This window comes from Cygnus atratus, chromosome 9 (genome assembly GCF_013377495.2).
Source record: "Cygnus atratus isolate AKBS03 ecotype Queensland, Australia chromosome 9, CAtr_DNAZoo_HiC_assembly, whole genome shotgun sequence".
Taxonomy (NCBI): domain Eukaryota; kingdom Metazoa; phylum Chordata; class Aves; order Anseriformes; family Anatidae; genus Cygnus; species Cygnus atratus.
The window spans coordinates 9,786,061-9,804,677 of NC_066370.1; the positions used below are offsets into that span (position 1 = coordinate 9,786,061).

General features: G+C 36.8%; 1 protein-coding gene across 1 annotated transcript in view; it reads left to right on the forward strand.

Moving 5' to 3' along the window:
• The window catches only part of STAG1 (stromal antigen 1), a 185,061-nt gene that overhangs the window by 151,843 nt on the left and 14,601 nt on the right, over window positions 1-18,617 (forward strand). Inside the window, 7 exon segments of the mRNA XM_050712522.1 lie at window positions 4,441-4,533; window positions 8,214-8,388; window positions 10,749-10,888; window positions 11,788-11,829; window positions 11,831-11,890; window positions 13,486-13,634; window positions 16,197-16,328. Coding sequence (XP_050568479.1) covers window positions 4,441-4,533; window positions 8,214-8,388; window positions 10,749-10,888; window positions 11,788-11,829; window positions 11,831-11,890; window positions 13,486-13,634; window positions 16,197-16,328 — 791 coding nt within the window.

The following is an 18,617-nucleotide window of genomic DNA, read 5'->3' on the forward strand; positions in this document are numbered from 1 at the left end:
AAAGGCTTCTTGGTAATCTCCTGGTTACTGTTTAATCTGGTCATTTTAAGCAACTTCATTGTTAACTTTCCTTTTAGCATTATTGGTTTTTAGGCAAACACCCCCTCGGAGCGGTTGGTGGTGGCTGTTCTGTCCACACACACTGTTGCACTCGGCTGTTGGTATCCAGGCTTGTTACCAAGAGGATGCTCTGCAGGTTTCCCCACACTGTGTAATACAGTTTGCAGATTGCAATTTTGATCATAATGCTTAAGAGAATGATACCAGCATAGAATATTTTAAAGACATTTTAATGTCTTTAATTACTGATTATTTGAAGTAGTAAGAAAGTCCAAATTCTCTGCCAAGTAAGATTCCACCAGTTAACTTAAATACAGTACAGAGTTGAGACAGAGTTATTTCAAAACTCTTTTTCAAGGTGTCCTGTGGAAAAAAATGACATCCTGTAGTGTCATGTTGGAGTCTAAAATCTGGAAGGAAACATTGATTGGCAGGTAAGGATGAAATGCATAAGCCTGGCAGTGTCCCTGCTCCAGTGCTCTGATCGTTGGCCTTGCCTCTTGTAAGTGTTCAGAAGAGGCCGAGGCCAGGACCATGGCTGTCGGTGAGCAGAGCAGGGCTCTTCGTGGTAACTTGCACACTGCTCGGGGGAGGTGATTTATATTGTGCCATTTGTGGGACCGGTCTGTTGTAGCCTAGAGAAAAAGCTTTCTTCAAATTAAAAGAGGCTTGAAGGTAGTTTCAAAGGAAACTGATAATTTCCCAGTGAGAGTTCTCTTGTCTGTAGATCATGGGGAACAAGTCCAGTGTTTTGAGGTAGAAGACAGGTATTAGATTGTACAGGTTTTTTTTCCATCTAGATCTATGCCTGCATTCAATAAACCAGGTGCCTGGGACTGTTGTACAATGCACTGTACATGTACATAATGAAAAGGAGATATCTATAGAAGAATAGAGTCCTAAATCTTACAACAGTAAGAAAAAGGATGAATAGAGCAGGCATTCATAGGCAAGACAAAGGCGAAATAGTTCTGAACGAGAAGCAGCCAGACTAGCCAAATGCATAGCTATTACTAGCCGATTAGTAGGCAGAGGAATTAGTAGAGAGGAATTAAAGAGGGATTTCAGGAACAACGTAGTGACTTGGTGACTTTTCATATTTATATTGGCACAATGAAAGCAAGCACAAAATGCTGAAGGGAAGAAAAGAGTCACAAGGTGCAAAAGGTTGTGCTCCACAGTAACGTTGAGAGCTAAGGGCTCTTGAACATTGTAATGTTTCTCAAAGAATTGGAGTTGCAAGAAGAAGGAAGTGAATACTCAATACAAGTAGTTTAGAGGAAAGGCAATGGGAAAAATATGAAGAAAAGCCACTAGCAAAAGTACAGCATTTCTAAATAGCTTAAATGGGGAAAAAAAAAACACTTCAGTTTAAAGCTAGAAAATAACTGCAAAATTTTAGGTAAGTCTTGTGAATACAGTTGTTCAGTTACAGTTGGTGGCAAAAACAGTTTAAGTCCTTGCTCTTAGTGGCTCATTCTTGTTCCATGTACTAGTTAAATTTTAAGATATAAGCTGTACAGTTCTGGAAAGGATTATTTTTATCCTGGGTCACTTCAGTAATTCAGTTCACAGTGTGAACCCATGGCTTTACCTTAGCAACCTAGAGGACAGTAAATTTTTTATACCAGTTTTTCTGCGGAAGTCCACATAGCATGTAATCACACCTCAAGAACCGTGGCTGTGTGCCTTAGAGTGGTGAAAGACTTGAAAATCGAATTCATTTTTTTCCATACCATTTTCTTAAACAAACAAACAAACAAATAAGCAAAAAAAGAAAAAATAAAATCATTACCACTCTACAGTAGTCTGGGGATTTCTCCAAATTTAGCAAAGTTCCAGATGGCTCTGTTGCACTGTTCAGGGGGGCTTTCTTTTGCTGTTTCTAACTTTTCAAATTGAATGTTTGTCATGCCGGCAAGCAAGAGGATAATAAATAGTGTATACCTAGGTGTTATTCAGCTGTTGACAGAAAGAAAAATGGGAGACGTGCAATTTTTAACCTCTGTCTGGGATTTTTTGTGGGTTTTAGTTTCTCTTTTGAATTCGTTAGCATCTAAATGGAAGATAATTATGATGAAAAGTAATTTCTATAGATAGAAAGAAATTGAAGTGATTATAATACCAATATTTAAAGGCATAAATCATATGATTATGTAACACAGCAAACGTATAAGCCTAGCATCAGTCCTAGGTAAAATACTTGGAATGGCTGATAGAAAACAGTCAGTACAAGGCTGAAGGACACAAAGAACATGGCCAACAAATGAGACTGGAAGGAATAAGGAAATTTGTTCTTGAGAAGATTGTATTTTTGACTGATAAAAACACTATTTTGAAATACCAATTTCTGTGGACATTAGTATCACATTGCATTTCAGGTTAATATGTGCATTTAATGTAATTTATATTCAGTAGCTCAAAACTGGTTAATATATTAGATAAAAATTGAAATTGGGAAATCATCACACAGTGCAACAGCTTCTGATGCATTCCAAGAGGAATCCATTTGCAGCTAAAGAGTGATTATTATTTTTAACAATTATGAGGGAAGGTAAAGCAAAACTTTTTAAAATGCGGATCAATTGATAAACAAATTACAATTAAATAAGCAAAGAGGCATTTTAATGCAGCCAAATAGAAGACATATCTGGGAACAAGAATGCTGATCAGTGAAAAGTTGTGACTTAGAAGAGAGCAGAGCTACCTTACACGTCATGTAATCGTGGTGTAATGCAGTTGCAGAAAGGGATCCTTGCCTTTATTAACAGAGAAGAATGATTAGGAGTAAGAAGGCAATATAACTTATAGATCTTCAGAGTCCAGATTAGAAAACCACACTTAAGTCTATTGAAAATTACGAGAGGTTCAGAGATTTAGGAACACACTGGTTGCTTCAGTGTAGACCTGCCTTCTGTTGTGAATCAGTACAGAAAGAGCATATGGGCCACAAAAAGGCTTTCAGTAAACAAAGAATAACAAGATCTTATGATAGGATGCAATAAAAGAAATTAACGCTAGAAATGAGCCATATGGATTGAGCATCCATCATAATCAAAAATCGGTGCATATGCACTATGTAGGTTCTTTAGATTTAGGTTAGATATTGTTCTGTAGGGCACACTGTCTTCCATCGGAAAGCTGATACAGGTAGGTACCACGGAGGGAATGGCAGCAGTGGTGGTATGCCAGCAGCCTCAGTGTGAATTAATGGCTGCAATGAGTCCTCCTTTATATGAAATCTCTGATGGTGAAAGGGAAGAGAAAGATCTTCAAAGCAATGGTTGCAGATGAATGTAAGAAATGCAGCGGGACAGAGGCAGACAGGGCAGAAGCTGTATTTGTATCACCTGAGCAATGCAGAGTAGCAGAATCTATAAATCAGTGCTGACAAAGCTGGTCATTTTGACAAAATGTGAAGCTAACACAAAGTCCTAGTGATTTGTGGTTTGTATTTTGTTCCCTGTGTTGAGTTTGGTCCTAATGTAAACAGAGTAATTAAGTAGGTGCCCAGCTATGTCGTTTTCAGTAAATTTCTTGGCTACAAGACAGAGGCTGTCCTAGCTTTTCACATAGGAGCTTTTCACAAATATTTTCTTCTGTAATTTCTTACTTCCAGGTGGCTGTTTGCTACATACTTAGGATTATGCTCCGGTATCTTATGTTTTATTTTGATTTGTTTTCACCAGTTCACTTTGTTATCCGTAAAAAAAATATGTATTCATCAGGGTACGTCATAGGTAGCCCCAGGTCAAAGTACCCAGCTTTCCCATTGAACCTGCCACTTCTGGTACCCACAGCTAAAATATACATGGATTGTCTCTAGATGAAGGTGATCAAACCAGGCATTTGTTTATTTTTTTTACCCACAAATCCTTCTTCCTCCAGATCAACAAACCTCCCTCCTTCTTCCCTAAGTCATTAGATTTCTGTGATATGCCTTCACATTTCCAACATCTGCACATGGTTAGGAGAATGTTTTTGTTGAACTCGAGACACCTTATTGGTATTTTTTGTTCACATTGATTAATCTACATACAGAATTCTTTATAAACCACCATGTGTGTTCACCTTGATGTATTGAACATTTTCTTCTGAAACATTTATACTCTACATCCAAATAAAATACAGATAATTTTACCTCAGGAATGTATTGCTTTATTAGTAGTATTTATTACAAGGAACCTTGGGCCATTCTTGTGAAAAATAATGACTTGTTTTACTCTGTGCTATATGAATAGCATACATTTCATGGCCTCTCTCTATGTTTTGGTAGTGTATAGGATTGAATGTATGAAATTATCACCATCCTCTTGTTTTGATTTGTTCTAGCAAACTTTTATTAATATTTATATATTTCCCTTTTATTCCTTATTCTAGGAGGACTTACTGGTATTGAGGAAAACTGTGAAATCCTTTCTGGCTGTCTGCCAGCAATGTCTATCAAATGTCAACACTCCAGTAAAAGAACAGGTAAGAGAAATGTCTGCCACATGCTTTTACAAAAGTGTGAGTATTAAACTGTAGGAAAACTCAAGATGACACTTACTACACCAAATTTAAAATAAAGTCATGTGTGCCTTCTGTCTAAGTAAAACTGAACAAACACTTCATAAAAAGAATTATATTAAAATTACCTTCAAAGCACAGCTAATGTCAGATTCACTTTTGATATAATAGTGGATGCTTAGGCTCATGTTCAGCTGTCTGTAGGCATCTAACTGAATCACCAAAAATTAAAGTCTATTCCTTTACTTAATTACTGTATTAATAGACAGAAACAGGCACTTTTAGAGGATGATTGAGACCTCAAATTGGCTAAATCTTTCTCTGTGTATTTCTGTTTTTTTTCCCTAGTATTGAGTAATAGAGAATTTAGAGTGACTACTTTCCTACACAAGTCAAATGTCTGAATTTAGATTGGAAAAATGGAAGCCTTGATATTTATCATTATTTTGTCATCCTAATAATTCCATTAAATGTAGGAATGCATGCTAATTTTTGGGTCTCTTTTACCCATGGTGGCTAATGAGAGAAAACTGAGGTTTCTAGCAGTACACATCGTACTTCTGTATATTTTCTAGCAGGAAATCTATGTTAATTAATTTTACAAAAATACTCTGAATTACACTAAGAATGTAGTTTCACACTATGCAAAATTAGTTGCTTGACTGATAGTTATGTTGCCTTGGTAAATCAGAATAAAATATCCAGTTACACAGTGTCTTCATTATATAAAAAACAAGATCTGGAGGGGTTTTTTTTTAGATTCTCGTGAATGTGGTCATTACAGCTCAGGGTGCTGTGCTTCCCTATTTGGAAAGCTGACTGAAAACATAAGTGCGTACATTTGTCTGCATTATGAGCGTATGCCAAAGGTTTGTGTTTATGAAATATAATTATAGTAAGGTATCCATTTGGGGGGATTCAGTGTAGTTATCCAGTTGTCTGTGTTAGATTTTTGGAAAGCCACACATGCACAGAGTGAGAAGCTTCTGCTATGTATGTCTAGAAATTGAAATAAAAGAAATTAAATCCAAGGACTTGTTGAAATAATTTGTGGTCTCTACAATAAACAGTAGCTGCTTTGTTTGCAAAGATCTTAGGAATGTTTGCTGATTTCTATCAGGTCTGTTGACATCTTTTAGTTGTCTAAAATTGCATTTCTGTGTCAGCACTTCCACGATTTTGCACAGCCTGTAACTAAATGGCAGACATGTACTTGCTTATGTTTTTTTTAAAAGATAATACTTCTTAAAAGATAGTTTTATTTTTTCAAAAGATAGCTCTGCTTGGCATTTACGCTGTGTTCTGCAAGTTGATAAATATGAATATTAAAGGCTCAGAGATCTTCCTACCTTATGTATTTTTAAAGGACTCTTATATGTCATTGTCTTGCAGCAGATTTAAGTTTCGTAATTATATTTAGTATTCTGAGTAGTTACTCTTAACATAGAATATATTTTATTAACATTGTATAATGTGAAAATAACGTCTAACTTCATGAAAATACTAACGATTCTAGCATAAACTATGTTTAATGTTGCTTCTACATCAACAAATGGTAAATGATCCATACCATTACTGCCATGTTTTTGTGCTTGATGTATTTTGAAATGTTTTAATTCTCTTTCTCTCAAATCTTCTTTTCATTGGTAATTTAAACGTTTCTTAGAAGCTCCTTTTCAGTTCACAATTCTGTGGAAGTTTTCAAGACTCTGCTAGACAAAGCCATGGCCAACCAGATGTAGAGACAGCAAGAGTCCCAGTCAGAGTAGGTTGGGCTAGAGACCTTCCAACTAATTCTTCTATAAACTTTTAATTTTCTTCCTTAAAAAGTCTCTTTCTGCAAGTGCAGGAACTGTTCCTTAATCCTTTTATTTTGCTAGATCTTTTGAGAATTCATGTTATATTTTCTCACTAGCTTATTTGTTTCTTAATCTATACGTTATTCTCAGAGAAGATCAATTACATATCGAAGGAGAGAAAAAAGTGTTAAGTATTTATTAGAAACAGAACTGAAACATTCCAAATTTTCTTAGACTGAGTGAAATACATCTGTGACTAGACATATTTACAATATATAGACATTTGTACATGCTGTCTTTATATTGATCAGAAATAAAAACTTTCAGTGTGTAATTTGTATCCACCTGTTTTTAGAGGTCTACATTAGTATTAGCTTGAATGTCAAATGTCAAATGCATGTCAAAGGAGTTTAGAGCAGCTGAGATCGTCACTGAAATCAATCCCAATGTTTTTTGGATGCTGTGAAGAAAAATCCCAAATACTGGCACCTGTCTCCAAAGTCTAAATTGATCATGGTTTACAACTATTTGCATTTTGTTCTTGTGTAAGTGTAGCTCACTCAGATTTTATAACATACTCCACGAGATGAGTGAGCTGCTATGACACTCAGAATTCACGAAGATTTCATGTTGGAGGTTTGTAAAGCAGGTTGCTCTCACTCACAGCTTTTCTGAAGGTTCAAAAGTATGTTTAAATACACATTTAACTGTGTTTCTTCTCACCTACCTAAACACTTGTTCTAAAGTCCATCTTAAACACTAATAGGTGGGAGTTTATAAAAGCATGCATTCAGCTGTTTGTAGAGGGGAATATAGGGCTGAATTAAAGCCTATGCTGGATTTCATGAATCAGACAGGGCTATTCTGCAGTCTGTGTTCATTTGAAAATCCCTTTGGCCTACCCCCTACCTGGGAATTGTGATTGATACTGCCCGGAGTGAGACTCCTGCAGGCTCCTGGGAAAGATGCAGCGTATCCAGCGTTGATTTTTCTTCTAGGAGTCTTTTTGCACATTTGTACTTTAAACCTTCCTCTCTTTCTCCATTCTCAGAACCAAAGGTTAAAGATAGAGAAACTAAAATGATTAAGAAATACTATCTGAAAGATGCTCAGGCATTGAATGTAATGCAAATGAATACAGCTGGTTATAATGCTCCAACATAAGCCATTGGGGAGAACAGTATTATTCTCATGCATGAGAGTATACAGATAAACCCTTGAAAGAAACAAAATTATTTATAGCTACTTTTTCTCTTTTCCCAGGTAATGAGGGTATAACAGTAATGAGTAAAAATCATTAAAAATTCTGCCCTGATGGACTGTTACCTAGATTTGAAAGCCATGCAGAATTACTTGATTGTTTCCGCAGAGAACTGTTAGTGAAATTCTGCAAGGATTTCATTGCTTACATCTGTTTCCCTGTATTTTCAGGATCTGAGAATGACTCAGCTTGGATTTTCCCTTTTAATGTTACTCTTTTTTTTTTCTTCTCGTTTAACTTTTCTATCTGTTTATCAACAAGAGGTGTTTTTTCTTTACTACAGTCCTTGGAGCATAGGTATATTTAGAGTTCTCGTAGAGAAGAAATGGAAGTGTAGTATCATGGACGTGGTAAGAGGGGTAAACACAGTTCCCAACATTAGAAATAAAAGGCATAATACTTTAAAGATAATGGAAACCCTAGTGAACACTTCTCACAGCACAAAAAAAGCTATGAATCAGTACAGTTAAGGACGGGTGTTTAATAATAGTGCGAAAATGTTTAGAAATCAGATGAATGTTATTTTGTTTTGCGCTTACTTGACTTATGCTTCTTACTCTTAATACATCTCTTTTACCTTTCAGGCTTTCATGTTGCTTTGTGATCTCTTGATGATTTTTAGTCATCAGCTGATGACTGGAGGTAGAGAAGGTCTTCAGCCTTTGGTGTTTAATCCAGACTCAGGCCTTCAGTCAGAACTTCTCAGTTTTGTGATGGACCATGTCTTCATTGACCAAGATGATGAAAACCAGAGCATGGGTATGTTTAGCCTTCATGTTTCCTACTTATCTTTTTTCATAACAAACACATAAGAGAGAAGAAAATAGAATTTTCAGAAAAGTTTGCTCAAAAATGTTTTCAGAATTACTGTTCTTTATTGGAGGCGGAGATAAGTGTGAATATGAAGTATTCAATGTTATGTCTGTTAAAGAAGAAAAAGTAGTTACAAAGTTCACTTCATAAAAATGGGTGTTTTCAGAAGACATGGGACTGGCCTGTAAACTACATTTTATTAATCCGTACAAAACTATTTACTGATCTTTTCCTTTGCAGTATTTTTGAAAATCAATACTGTCTTAGTTCAGTGACAGACTTCATTTGGTATGGCATCAAGGGAAAAAGTACGACAGAACAGTACATGGAAGAAAAATCCTTTCAAGTTTCAAAACAGGGTTACAGGATTGTGAGGCGAATCTTACCGTCAAAGCTCTAGGCAAGGATGGTCTTAAGAAACTCTGGTGTTACTAAATAAATACCCACTCTGCTTTTCCCTCCCCCTCCCCGCCCCCCCAAAAAAAATAATAAATCAAGCTTAGGATTGATTTGAAAATCGTTGGAGACTGGGAGACTGCTTGGAGAAGTATTGCGTGTGCTTGCTTGCTTTGTTGTTATTTCCTAGGCATCTGTGTGTGTGTGGCCATGCTTTGAGAAGCAGGAGTTAAAGCATCTCTACTTCCTCAGAAGGATGACTTGAGATTTTTGGCTTTCAGTCAGGGAGGGTTGGATTTGTCATTGACATCTGTTTTTAAATAAGTCACTTCTGCTGGGTATTACAAATGCCTAAGTGAGATACAGAGGTACCCAGCTTCTGAATCCTAAATATCTTTGGACAAGCGATGGATTCCCAGATGGTTGAAAAATATGAAACACGTGCTGAATGTGTACTGTAGTGTTCTTTTTGCACATTTTCTGAATTTCCATTGAACTCAGTTACTTGTACGTTATGGTGGCATGTAAGTGCTATTTTTGATCTGTTAAGACAGTAGTGGGTAGAACTACGGTCTCAGAGAATTTATTCTTGCTCTAAAGGTCCTTTCAGCCTTCTAGCTAACATCTTTTTTGAGCATCTTTTTAAGGGTTACAATGGCCTGAGAAGAATGCATTTTGACACACAACTTCACCAGAAATCCACAGTACAAGTTAATCATACTTTGTGAGTTCAAAGTTCAGAATAATAAATCAAGAATAGATTTTAGGAGGACAGTATTTATTTTTCTTGGCTCTTGAGGAACATTAGGGTTTTTTAACATCCTGTGATTGGACTGGGAAGACAGCAAAAAGATGGATGAAGATCTTTTTATGTAATCTCCATTCCCTAATGCTACTCTGACTCCATGAAGTCCGTGTGATGATTTACAACTTTCGGTATTCAGAACATATCAGTAACTATAAAAAGAAATGAAGAAAAATAGGGGGGGTTAGGGGATGCTATTGGGCTTCAATTCTGTGGGTTAAATCATCCAAAAAACATCATGTATACATACTCACAGTCAACTCCACTGCTTGTAAGAGGTGTCCTGTGGTACAATATATGACTTACACACTGTGGCTCTGTGGAAACTACAGTAAGAGTGCAGCAAAAGAGTCCCTGTGACACTGTGTTCCTCCTGCCCCCTACACAGGCCTGTATTTCTTCAGACTGGTTGGAAGACTCCCATTAAGAATGATCTCTTCTAAATACCACAGAATATTTGCTATTATTACAATTGTTATAGCTGATTTCATTTTCTTCTGTAAATTGTGTAATATGGTTTTACTATATGATAATATATTTCACATGTGTATAGTTTCATTTTCATTCACAGAATGGATCCTTACATGGGGATTTAATACATATGACATTAGCACTCAATCTCTCTTCCAACTGAATTTTATTTCCTGTTGTTTATTGCTGCTGTAAGACCATGGGTTTCATGCCTGCAAATCCAAGGCATGCAGAAGAAGCACTGGCTTCTAATTTCTCTATATGAAACATTCATAGTTCAGTCTTGTTAAAGAAGCATCTTCAAATGTCCTTTGATTTCAAAAACTAAGCACAAAGCATTCAACAACTGTTCATTGTGGCCTTTCGCAGGGTAAAGAAAATAAGTGATTCAGTTCCATGTGGATTGTGTTCAGTATTACTCAGGACTACAGCATCCTTGGTGAATGGTTTGTCATCTTCCTGAACTTCCCTGAAGGTCCTAACATTCAAGAATAGTCATCTTTGATTTTAGCTTCTCCTGCAACAATTGTTGCTTCATTTTAAATAATTGATTTTTTTCTAAAAGCTACTCTTTAATAACGTTGTTTTAGAATATAACATAATATAATTTTTTTATTGTTGTTGATGCTTTCAGAGGGAGATGAAGAAGATGAAGCTAACAAAATAGAAGCCTTACATAAGAGAAGAAACCTCTTGGCTGCCTTCAGCAAGCTGATAATTTATGACATTGTAGACATGCATGCAGCGGCTGATATCTTCAAACACTATATGAAGGTACAGCTCTGTGTATTCTCCCCCTCCTAAGTGAACACAGATTGTTGTGTCAGGTCACTTGTTTTACTTCCTTCCAGTGCAGTAATTAAAGATTGAACACTTGAAAGCTTTTCCAGCCTTATATGATTTCTGTACTAGTTTTTCCTTTTTAAATTATACCTGTCTCTGAGAAACGGTAAGCTCGGAATTTGCCTTCCTACACAGCAGGAGTGCCTTGTTTAAAGGCAGCATCAAAAGTTGGTCCTACACAGTACCAAGTATTTTCAGAGAGACTTACCTTTGCAGAGAATTTCTTATCCTGCTCCTCAAAGGTGTTCCTAGAATCCACAACAACAGTTGTTTGTTCAATGTCATATTTCACTGGGAGTCTCTCAATCTTGGCCAGAACAAGGAAGCAGATTTTTTAATTTTTTTTTTCTGTGGGAAAATATCATTTTAAACAGGAAAGCAGTAAAAAAGGTCGGTGTTGTAAGTGGGTCTGCGGTACCTGAATGTTTTATCAGCTATCAACATAGGGTGTTTCCATGCAATATTTGGGCCCAATGAAATTCAGAAAGACTTGCTGTTCAGCTGCCACTTTACCCTGTAGTTGCAATTTACCTACCTGAAGACATGTACGTTAGCACTCCTCACACTACCAAGCTACATAAAGCCCCTCAGTATATGGCAGATTGCCAGGTGTACCCCACCTGTCTCTCTGTAAGAGGTTAGTCATCACAAAGACAGAGCAGTGGTTTCAAGCTGTATTTGAAATTGTTATTGTTTTTTTGGTCTTTTTTTTTTTAAAAAAAAGTTACCTTTTCAAGACAAGAACTGCAAGTAATCTTTCTATAAGAAAAGCTGTGAAAATTTATATGAGTTTCAATTTTAAAAGGATTTTTCCCCACATTTTTTCCTAGTACTACAATGACTATGGAGATATCATTAAGGAAACCCTGAGCAAAAACAAGGCAAATTGATAAAATCCAGTGTGCAAAGACACTCATTCTCAGTTTGCAACAGGTAAGAATATTGATTTTTATTAGAAGTCCTTCATTGCAACAAATACTGGACAGGATTTTTCTCTGGTGCCCTTTACATTGAAGAAAAAAAAACTACGCTTCCGTTAAGAGACTATCTTGCTCCTCAGTTCAAGTTATCACCACTGCTTTGTCTCTTTAACCTCTGTATTCTTAAGACAACAATAGGCAAAGTTTTGCCAGATTAAAATGGAAGAAAGGGAGAAAAAAGCCTTGATGGCAGTTTGGTCCAAGCTGATTCATAGTGTTTGTTTACTGGTACCTATCAAACAAGAAGAATTAGGATGACTTTTTCTCCTCATAATTAGCTGGAAGTAATGCATCTTTCTATTTTGTCTAAATATTGATTGATTTTTCAAACTTTGACATATTTAGTTTAAGTCTTTCAGTATTATTAAGCACGTTTTTTTCCTCTGAAGAGTTTACTTTATATCAACCATAAACTCTTAGTTTGATACAAAAACCATCCTTGTTCTGCTGGCAGCACAAAGTGTGTGTTTCACTAAATACTGTTTCGGCACTGGCAATTCCAGCTATATCCATTACGTAGAGAAATTTCTTACATAAGTTAGATGTTTTCCAATTGGCTGGGCCTTCCAAAATTCATTCCAGAGTACAAAGGGATTTCCTATAACAATCTGAAAGCTGAGTGAGATCTGTGAAAATGTGAGAAAAATAGAAGAAATTCCAGAAGAATTAGAAGAATTGACACTGGCAAGTGTCAAATTAGTTCCTGTCAGAACTTGGAGAGAAGAAGAAGCCAGGTGCCATACCTGTCAACTGTGTACAGCCTAATACCATGTCATGAAAAAAAATATATATTAGACGAGCTATTGGCAAGTTTCTAAGTGATAGGTAGCAGCCAGTATCAATTTGTCAAGGAGAAATCATGTAAAATTGAGCAGCTTTCATTAATTATATGGTAATAGAGCCTGTGGATAGGAGAGGAGTATATTTAATGCAATTTGATTTAATATTGTTGTTGACACAGTCTCCTTTGTTAGTGTCATTAGCAAATTAGGAAAATGTGGTCTAAATGGCAGTAATATAAGAAGATACAGAAGTGATTGGAAAATTACTGAGTAAATCATTATTGTGCTGAAATGGCATTATCAAGCAAGCTTTGAAGGCATTTACCCTGTAATGCTGTTCAGATATTCATTGTCTTGCATGATGGAATAGAAAATTTGGTTCCTAAATTCCTAGATGATACTGATCTGATTGGTGGTGCAAGTACTTTAGAAAGCAGCATAAGAATGCAAAATCATTGATGCAAAAACTCTTGATGAGTTCAGAAAACAATAGATACAATCCAATGAAGTTATGTGCAAAATGCTGCTTAGGAGTTATTTTCCACACAAGTACAAGGTGGGGGACAGTTCATGAATATCAATTACACAGAAGAAGGTCTGGGAACTGAAGTGGATTAGAAAATGAATGTAAGTGAACTCTGTTAGGTCTTTGTTAAAAAAGTTATTATAATGTCCATTCATAGCCCTAACAGGTTAAGAATAAAAGTCTTTGTCAAAAAATGTGTTTTCTAGCTCACAGTTTTTAACAACTGAATTCTTTCTCTAGCTGTTCAATGAGCTTGTTCAGGAGCAAGGTCCTAATTTGGACAGGACATCTGCCCATGTTAGTGGAATTAAGGAATTGGCCCGTCGGTTTGCCCTCACTTTTGGCTTGGATCAGATCAAGACAAGAGAGGCTGTGGCCACACTACACAAGTGAGTGGTGGTAAATAAACTAGATTTTTATATTACGTCAGATTAGAAGTTTTGCTCAATATACCTCTTCTACAGGGACATAATCTTAACCTGGTCCTGGAATAATGATTTATTTCTTCTAATTTAGGTAGAAAAATAATGGGGGGTAAGCACATATCTATGTATGTAAGAAAGGAAGAAAAACTAGCTGCTGCCTATTTATTTGTGTGATTGGAATGACCATGTTTATCTATCTCAGGTAAAACCTTAGCTATCATACACAGTTGTGTGGACTGTATCTGACAAGTGTAGATAGCTCTTTGTAACACAACACTGTGGATTCTGTGTGCACCTAGAGTTTTTTATAAAAAGATACTCCAAAAATATTTTGTGCTCTAATTTTTTTTAAGCAGATTGAGGCTTTTTATGTAACTAGTGCGTAGGAAAGCATAGAAAGGTGTTTCTAAATTTAAATTATGACATCCACATGCCATAAAAAAGTTAAAATATTAACGTTTGCTGTCTCAGAGTGTTTAGACTAAGACTAGCAAAGCAATGATCAGGACTTTGTATCTGAAAGGATGCAAATAATAGAACAAATATGGCCAGGAAAAAAACATGAGTGATACAGAGGTTTGGAGGAGCTGAAGAAAAAATAAGTCCTATATGAAGATGGATATCAGAAGAATTGTACCTGCTAGTTTACACGTCCCTCCTAAGTCTGGACAGAAACCCCAGATTCTCGTTCTTACCCATCTTAAGCTTAATCAGCAGATGTCTGGGGAACTCCTGGAGAGTTGTAATGTTTGTCCAAACAAAAGGTGACGTCTTAGCACTACTCCTTTAGTCCAGATGGCACCAGTGTAGGTGGTGAGTGTGACCGTTCCAGTCACATTGCTAAATAGTGTGTCATACTGCAGATGGGAAAAGTGTGAGATATTTCATACTAAAAAGTAATGTGAGTTCTTTCATATCTCAAGTTAAGCATGCTGTTGTTTTGCTTTGAAAACGACATCTTTTTTATTCTGATTGGTTAATTATGACAGTTATTTATCCTCATGATGTATATGTAAGGCGATACGCATTTTCTGTCACGCTCAGTCCCCACCATCATTTTTTGCTGCTTCCTTAAGCATCCAGGTCTGAGGCCATCTGCAGCAATTTTTTTCTAAAGTAGTTCTCAGTGTGAGGAAGCAGCTTCTTCCCACACTGTCATCAGTCACTGGTCATGTCATCAGTACTAGTGAAGACTTCCAGTGAAAAAACACATAGATTCTGAAAGAGTCTTTTGATGGTCTGTCTTATCTCAGTACCCTCAGCCTTGCATGCCCTATAACTTCTCATGGTACTGAGAACAACTGGCCCATGTTGTCAGTCCTTTTCCAGAATTCAGGGGGAATGTTGTAATACACAGTGAACCTGGATCCCTCTGAAAAGAAAAAAGTTCCTTTAGCTGTAGTAAATGGTTCAAAGTGACTGAAACTGAGGGTGAGTAATGAAAATAAAGGAAAATAGATGTAATCACAAGGCCGAGACTTGGCCACTTTGTCAAGTACATTTTTGGGCATCCTTTATGCTCGTCAAGGCTTTTTTCATAGCGTAAATACCTTTGTTCTGACAAGAGAACCTTTCAGCAAGCAGACTATGAGAGGGCATGTGAGCAAACTAGGATGGCACAACATCTACTTCTCTGCCATGGTCACTGCAATGCAATTGCTAGGAGAACCAGAGCTGCAGATACACCATGCATGTCCCTGTGAAAGGTCCCCATTCCTGGCATCTCAGCAATGTTGCCATCCTGGCTGTTACACCTCGAGCTAGAGTGCTCGCTGTTTGTGTAAAGGCATCTGAGACCAAGTCCTAGGCGAAGGTCTTGTGACTATAGTTTCAAGATGTGTGAATGTAATTGACGTGAGCATTTTTAGGCTCAAATTTACCAACACCACAGTTTTTTTTAAGATTTATAGTCATTCTGTGCTTCCCATCCACTCTCTCCTGCACTCCTTTCTGGAGTGCAGGACCTGAAAGGAAGTCAATATGCTGCTAGACACTTAACTGTGAGAAGAAAAAGAGAGGTCCAGACATGCATTTGCCTTATTGGGTAATGTGAAAATAAATTGTTTTATTTAATCTTAAATGATAAAGCAAGATAAGGGATGGATCAGTGTACCGGTAAGTAAATTCTCTTCTCTGACTCTTGACACATAAGTTTTATCTTGTTTATTTCTGATATCTTGTACAAGCTTCTGCTTCATGCAAAAACAAGAAAGAGCCAACTGGCCATTCCAGCTTAAGGCAGTGGCTTTCAGCACCTGCCAAGTTTCTTACATTTTGATAAGTTCTTTCTAACCAGGCAACTGGCAATACCTTGTCTTTGAGTTTGAGTCCTCATAAATTCAGAGGGAGCATTTGATTCCCCTTATATCCAAAAGCTGCTGTTTTGCTAGTAATGAAAAAAAAAAAAAAAGTTAGAAAAAGTTAGGATTATCACAGTTTGGATTTGGGCAGCATTTGGAGGTGATGGGCTGACTTTTTTTATGTTCTAACAAACATCCTGAAAATTTTGAAACTTCTTTACTGTAGAGATGGAATAGAGTTTGCCTTCAAATATCAGAATCAAAAAAGGACAAGGACTATCCACCATCCTAACCTTGCATTCCTTGAAGTGCTTAGTGAATTTTCTTCTAAACTCCTGCGACAGGACAAAAAGACTGTGTAAGTAATAGTCTTGCTTTCTTCTGTGGGTTTTGCTGAGTTGTGTTAATCAGTGTAGTGTGTTTAAACTCTCTGCTTTGACATTTTCATTATCTAATGTGGGTTATAGGAAGCCCCAGTGAGACTTTTCACATACTTATTCATTGATTGTATTTTAAAGTAATAAAAATAAATGAGAAAGGAGAATCAAATCCATTGATTATTAGGTGAGCTCGAGAACCTTACAAAACAATGTTCCTTAAATTTCCCATGGGGCACTGAAAATAAAAAAGAATAATTTTTCAGGATAGCAGAAAAAGGAATGAACTGTTAGTAGCACAGGAAATTTACCACCCTGTAAACATTGCAGTAACATCTCTTTCTGTTAGATATTTATACAAATATAAGCATTTTATTTTTGTTTATTTTAATATATTGAGTTAAGTGGGCAATAAAACATCATCAAGGTTTCTGTTACTGGCACAACAGCATAGAAAGAACAGGGCGAGAAACAGCACTGTTGTTAGTTGGGACAGAGCAAGGTGATAGAGATCTTGGGCTAAAACACGCAGCCTGAATTTGGTATGCCAGGCAATGACTGCAGATGAAAATACTGAAAACGAAATAAATCAGGTATTGTTGATAAGGAACTGAATAAACAGAAGGAAATACTGAGCAACATTTGAAACTAGGTAGCTTTGAAACTAGGGTAGCTTTGGATATTAAAAGAATTGGTGAAGAGAAAACTGCATTAGTGAAAGCAAGTTCAGAGTAAAAATGTGTTGTCAGCAGAGATTACAGCCTATGTTTCCTAATATGTTCCGTAACAAATAGCCAGGATTTTGGCCGCAGCATAGAAGTAGTAAGGGAAAAAGGAAGAGTGTAGTCAAACATCATCCTAGCACTATGTGCCCAGTGCAGAACCCAAGTTCTTTGAAGAGTTTTATAACCATTTTAAATATACTTGCCAGATCTTCTCATTTATGGTTGTAACTATCTCTCCACTTGATCTTCTGACCATATAGAACTAGCTGAACTGGCTCTTCCTGTGAAGCGTTTCAGTAGTTTTTCTGTCAAGATATTTGTTTTAAAGGACCTTTCTATTGGGGTTAATAATTATGAATTTTATAGCTCTAGGCTTGTTCTGTGTTACAAAAAAATGCATCTTGGTTAACTTTGTGTAAATTTTAATGTATAAACACTTGAACCAATTTATTTAATTGTATAAGTAATTTGTCAAATCAGCAAACACAGTACAAGAAGTGGTTTGAACCAGCTTGAGAATGAGATGATCTAGTTGGGCTAGCTTGGCACTTGGTTTTTCAGTCTGCCCTTCATTGTGTATAGCCTTGAATTTTGTCACCCTCTGTTTCTTCTTCAGGACAGGACTTTACAGGTACAAGGATTTTACAGCTTCCTTTCTAGACAAAGCATAGGTTCTCCTGCATCTGTTAGCTTAAGTGTCATTAGCCTGATTCCAGCTGAATTTATTGAACTCTTCCTGCACAGTCATCATCCCTTCCACAAGTTTCTCCTGGTGTCTAAAGTCTGAATTTGTATTATGTGTACACAGTGTGCCTGACAGCTTTATTAGACCTGATCCTTTGCATGAAATTCAGTGTTTCAAGGAGTCTTGTTCCATTAGCATTCCACATTACCATTTTTTTTTGTTATGTATTTTTGTCAGGACTGCAAAGATTGCTGTGGGTGGAAACCCATTTCTCCTGATTTTATCTGACTTTCTTGTAGTCATCTGTATCTGAGCTATTATTTTAGCTGCATTTTGAAGATTAATGGAAAAAAAAAAAAACAGGACATGATTTATTAGATCTGTTCTAAATTAACTGTTTTAAGATGAGTTCAGACATGCGCTAGATTCCATTGGCTGTTGTAGCTATGAGTAGAGTCAAGATTACTTGCTTTCATGCAAATATGGTTTTTTTGGAGATCTCTGCGTTCCTTCCCTTGAGAGATCTGTCATGTTTGCACCCATCAGGCAATGGGTGCGTTGCCCATAGTGCTTCGCTGACAGTTCATTCTCAGCTATGCTCTGGATAGTTGAATTTGCCCTTCTCTGTAGAATGACTCCTCCAATCCAGAGGGACCTCGCCCCCATCCCTGCAAAGGGGTAGCCTACGACCAGGAAGGTACATGACCACCATCTGGTGGAGAAGTCCTGTGTATGGGATCATTTACCTCCCTCCCTGGCTTGATCTCCTTCTGCCAAGTGACTGTACTTAAGCTCAGCAATGGGCTGTTATTATGGAGGGAAAAGTGCTCTAGAATAACCCTGCAAGTCTCACCAGCATA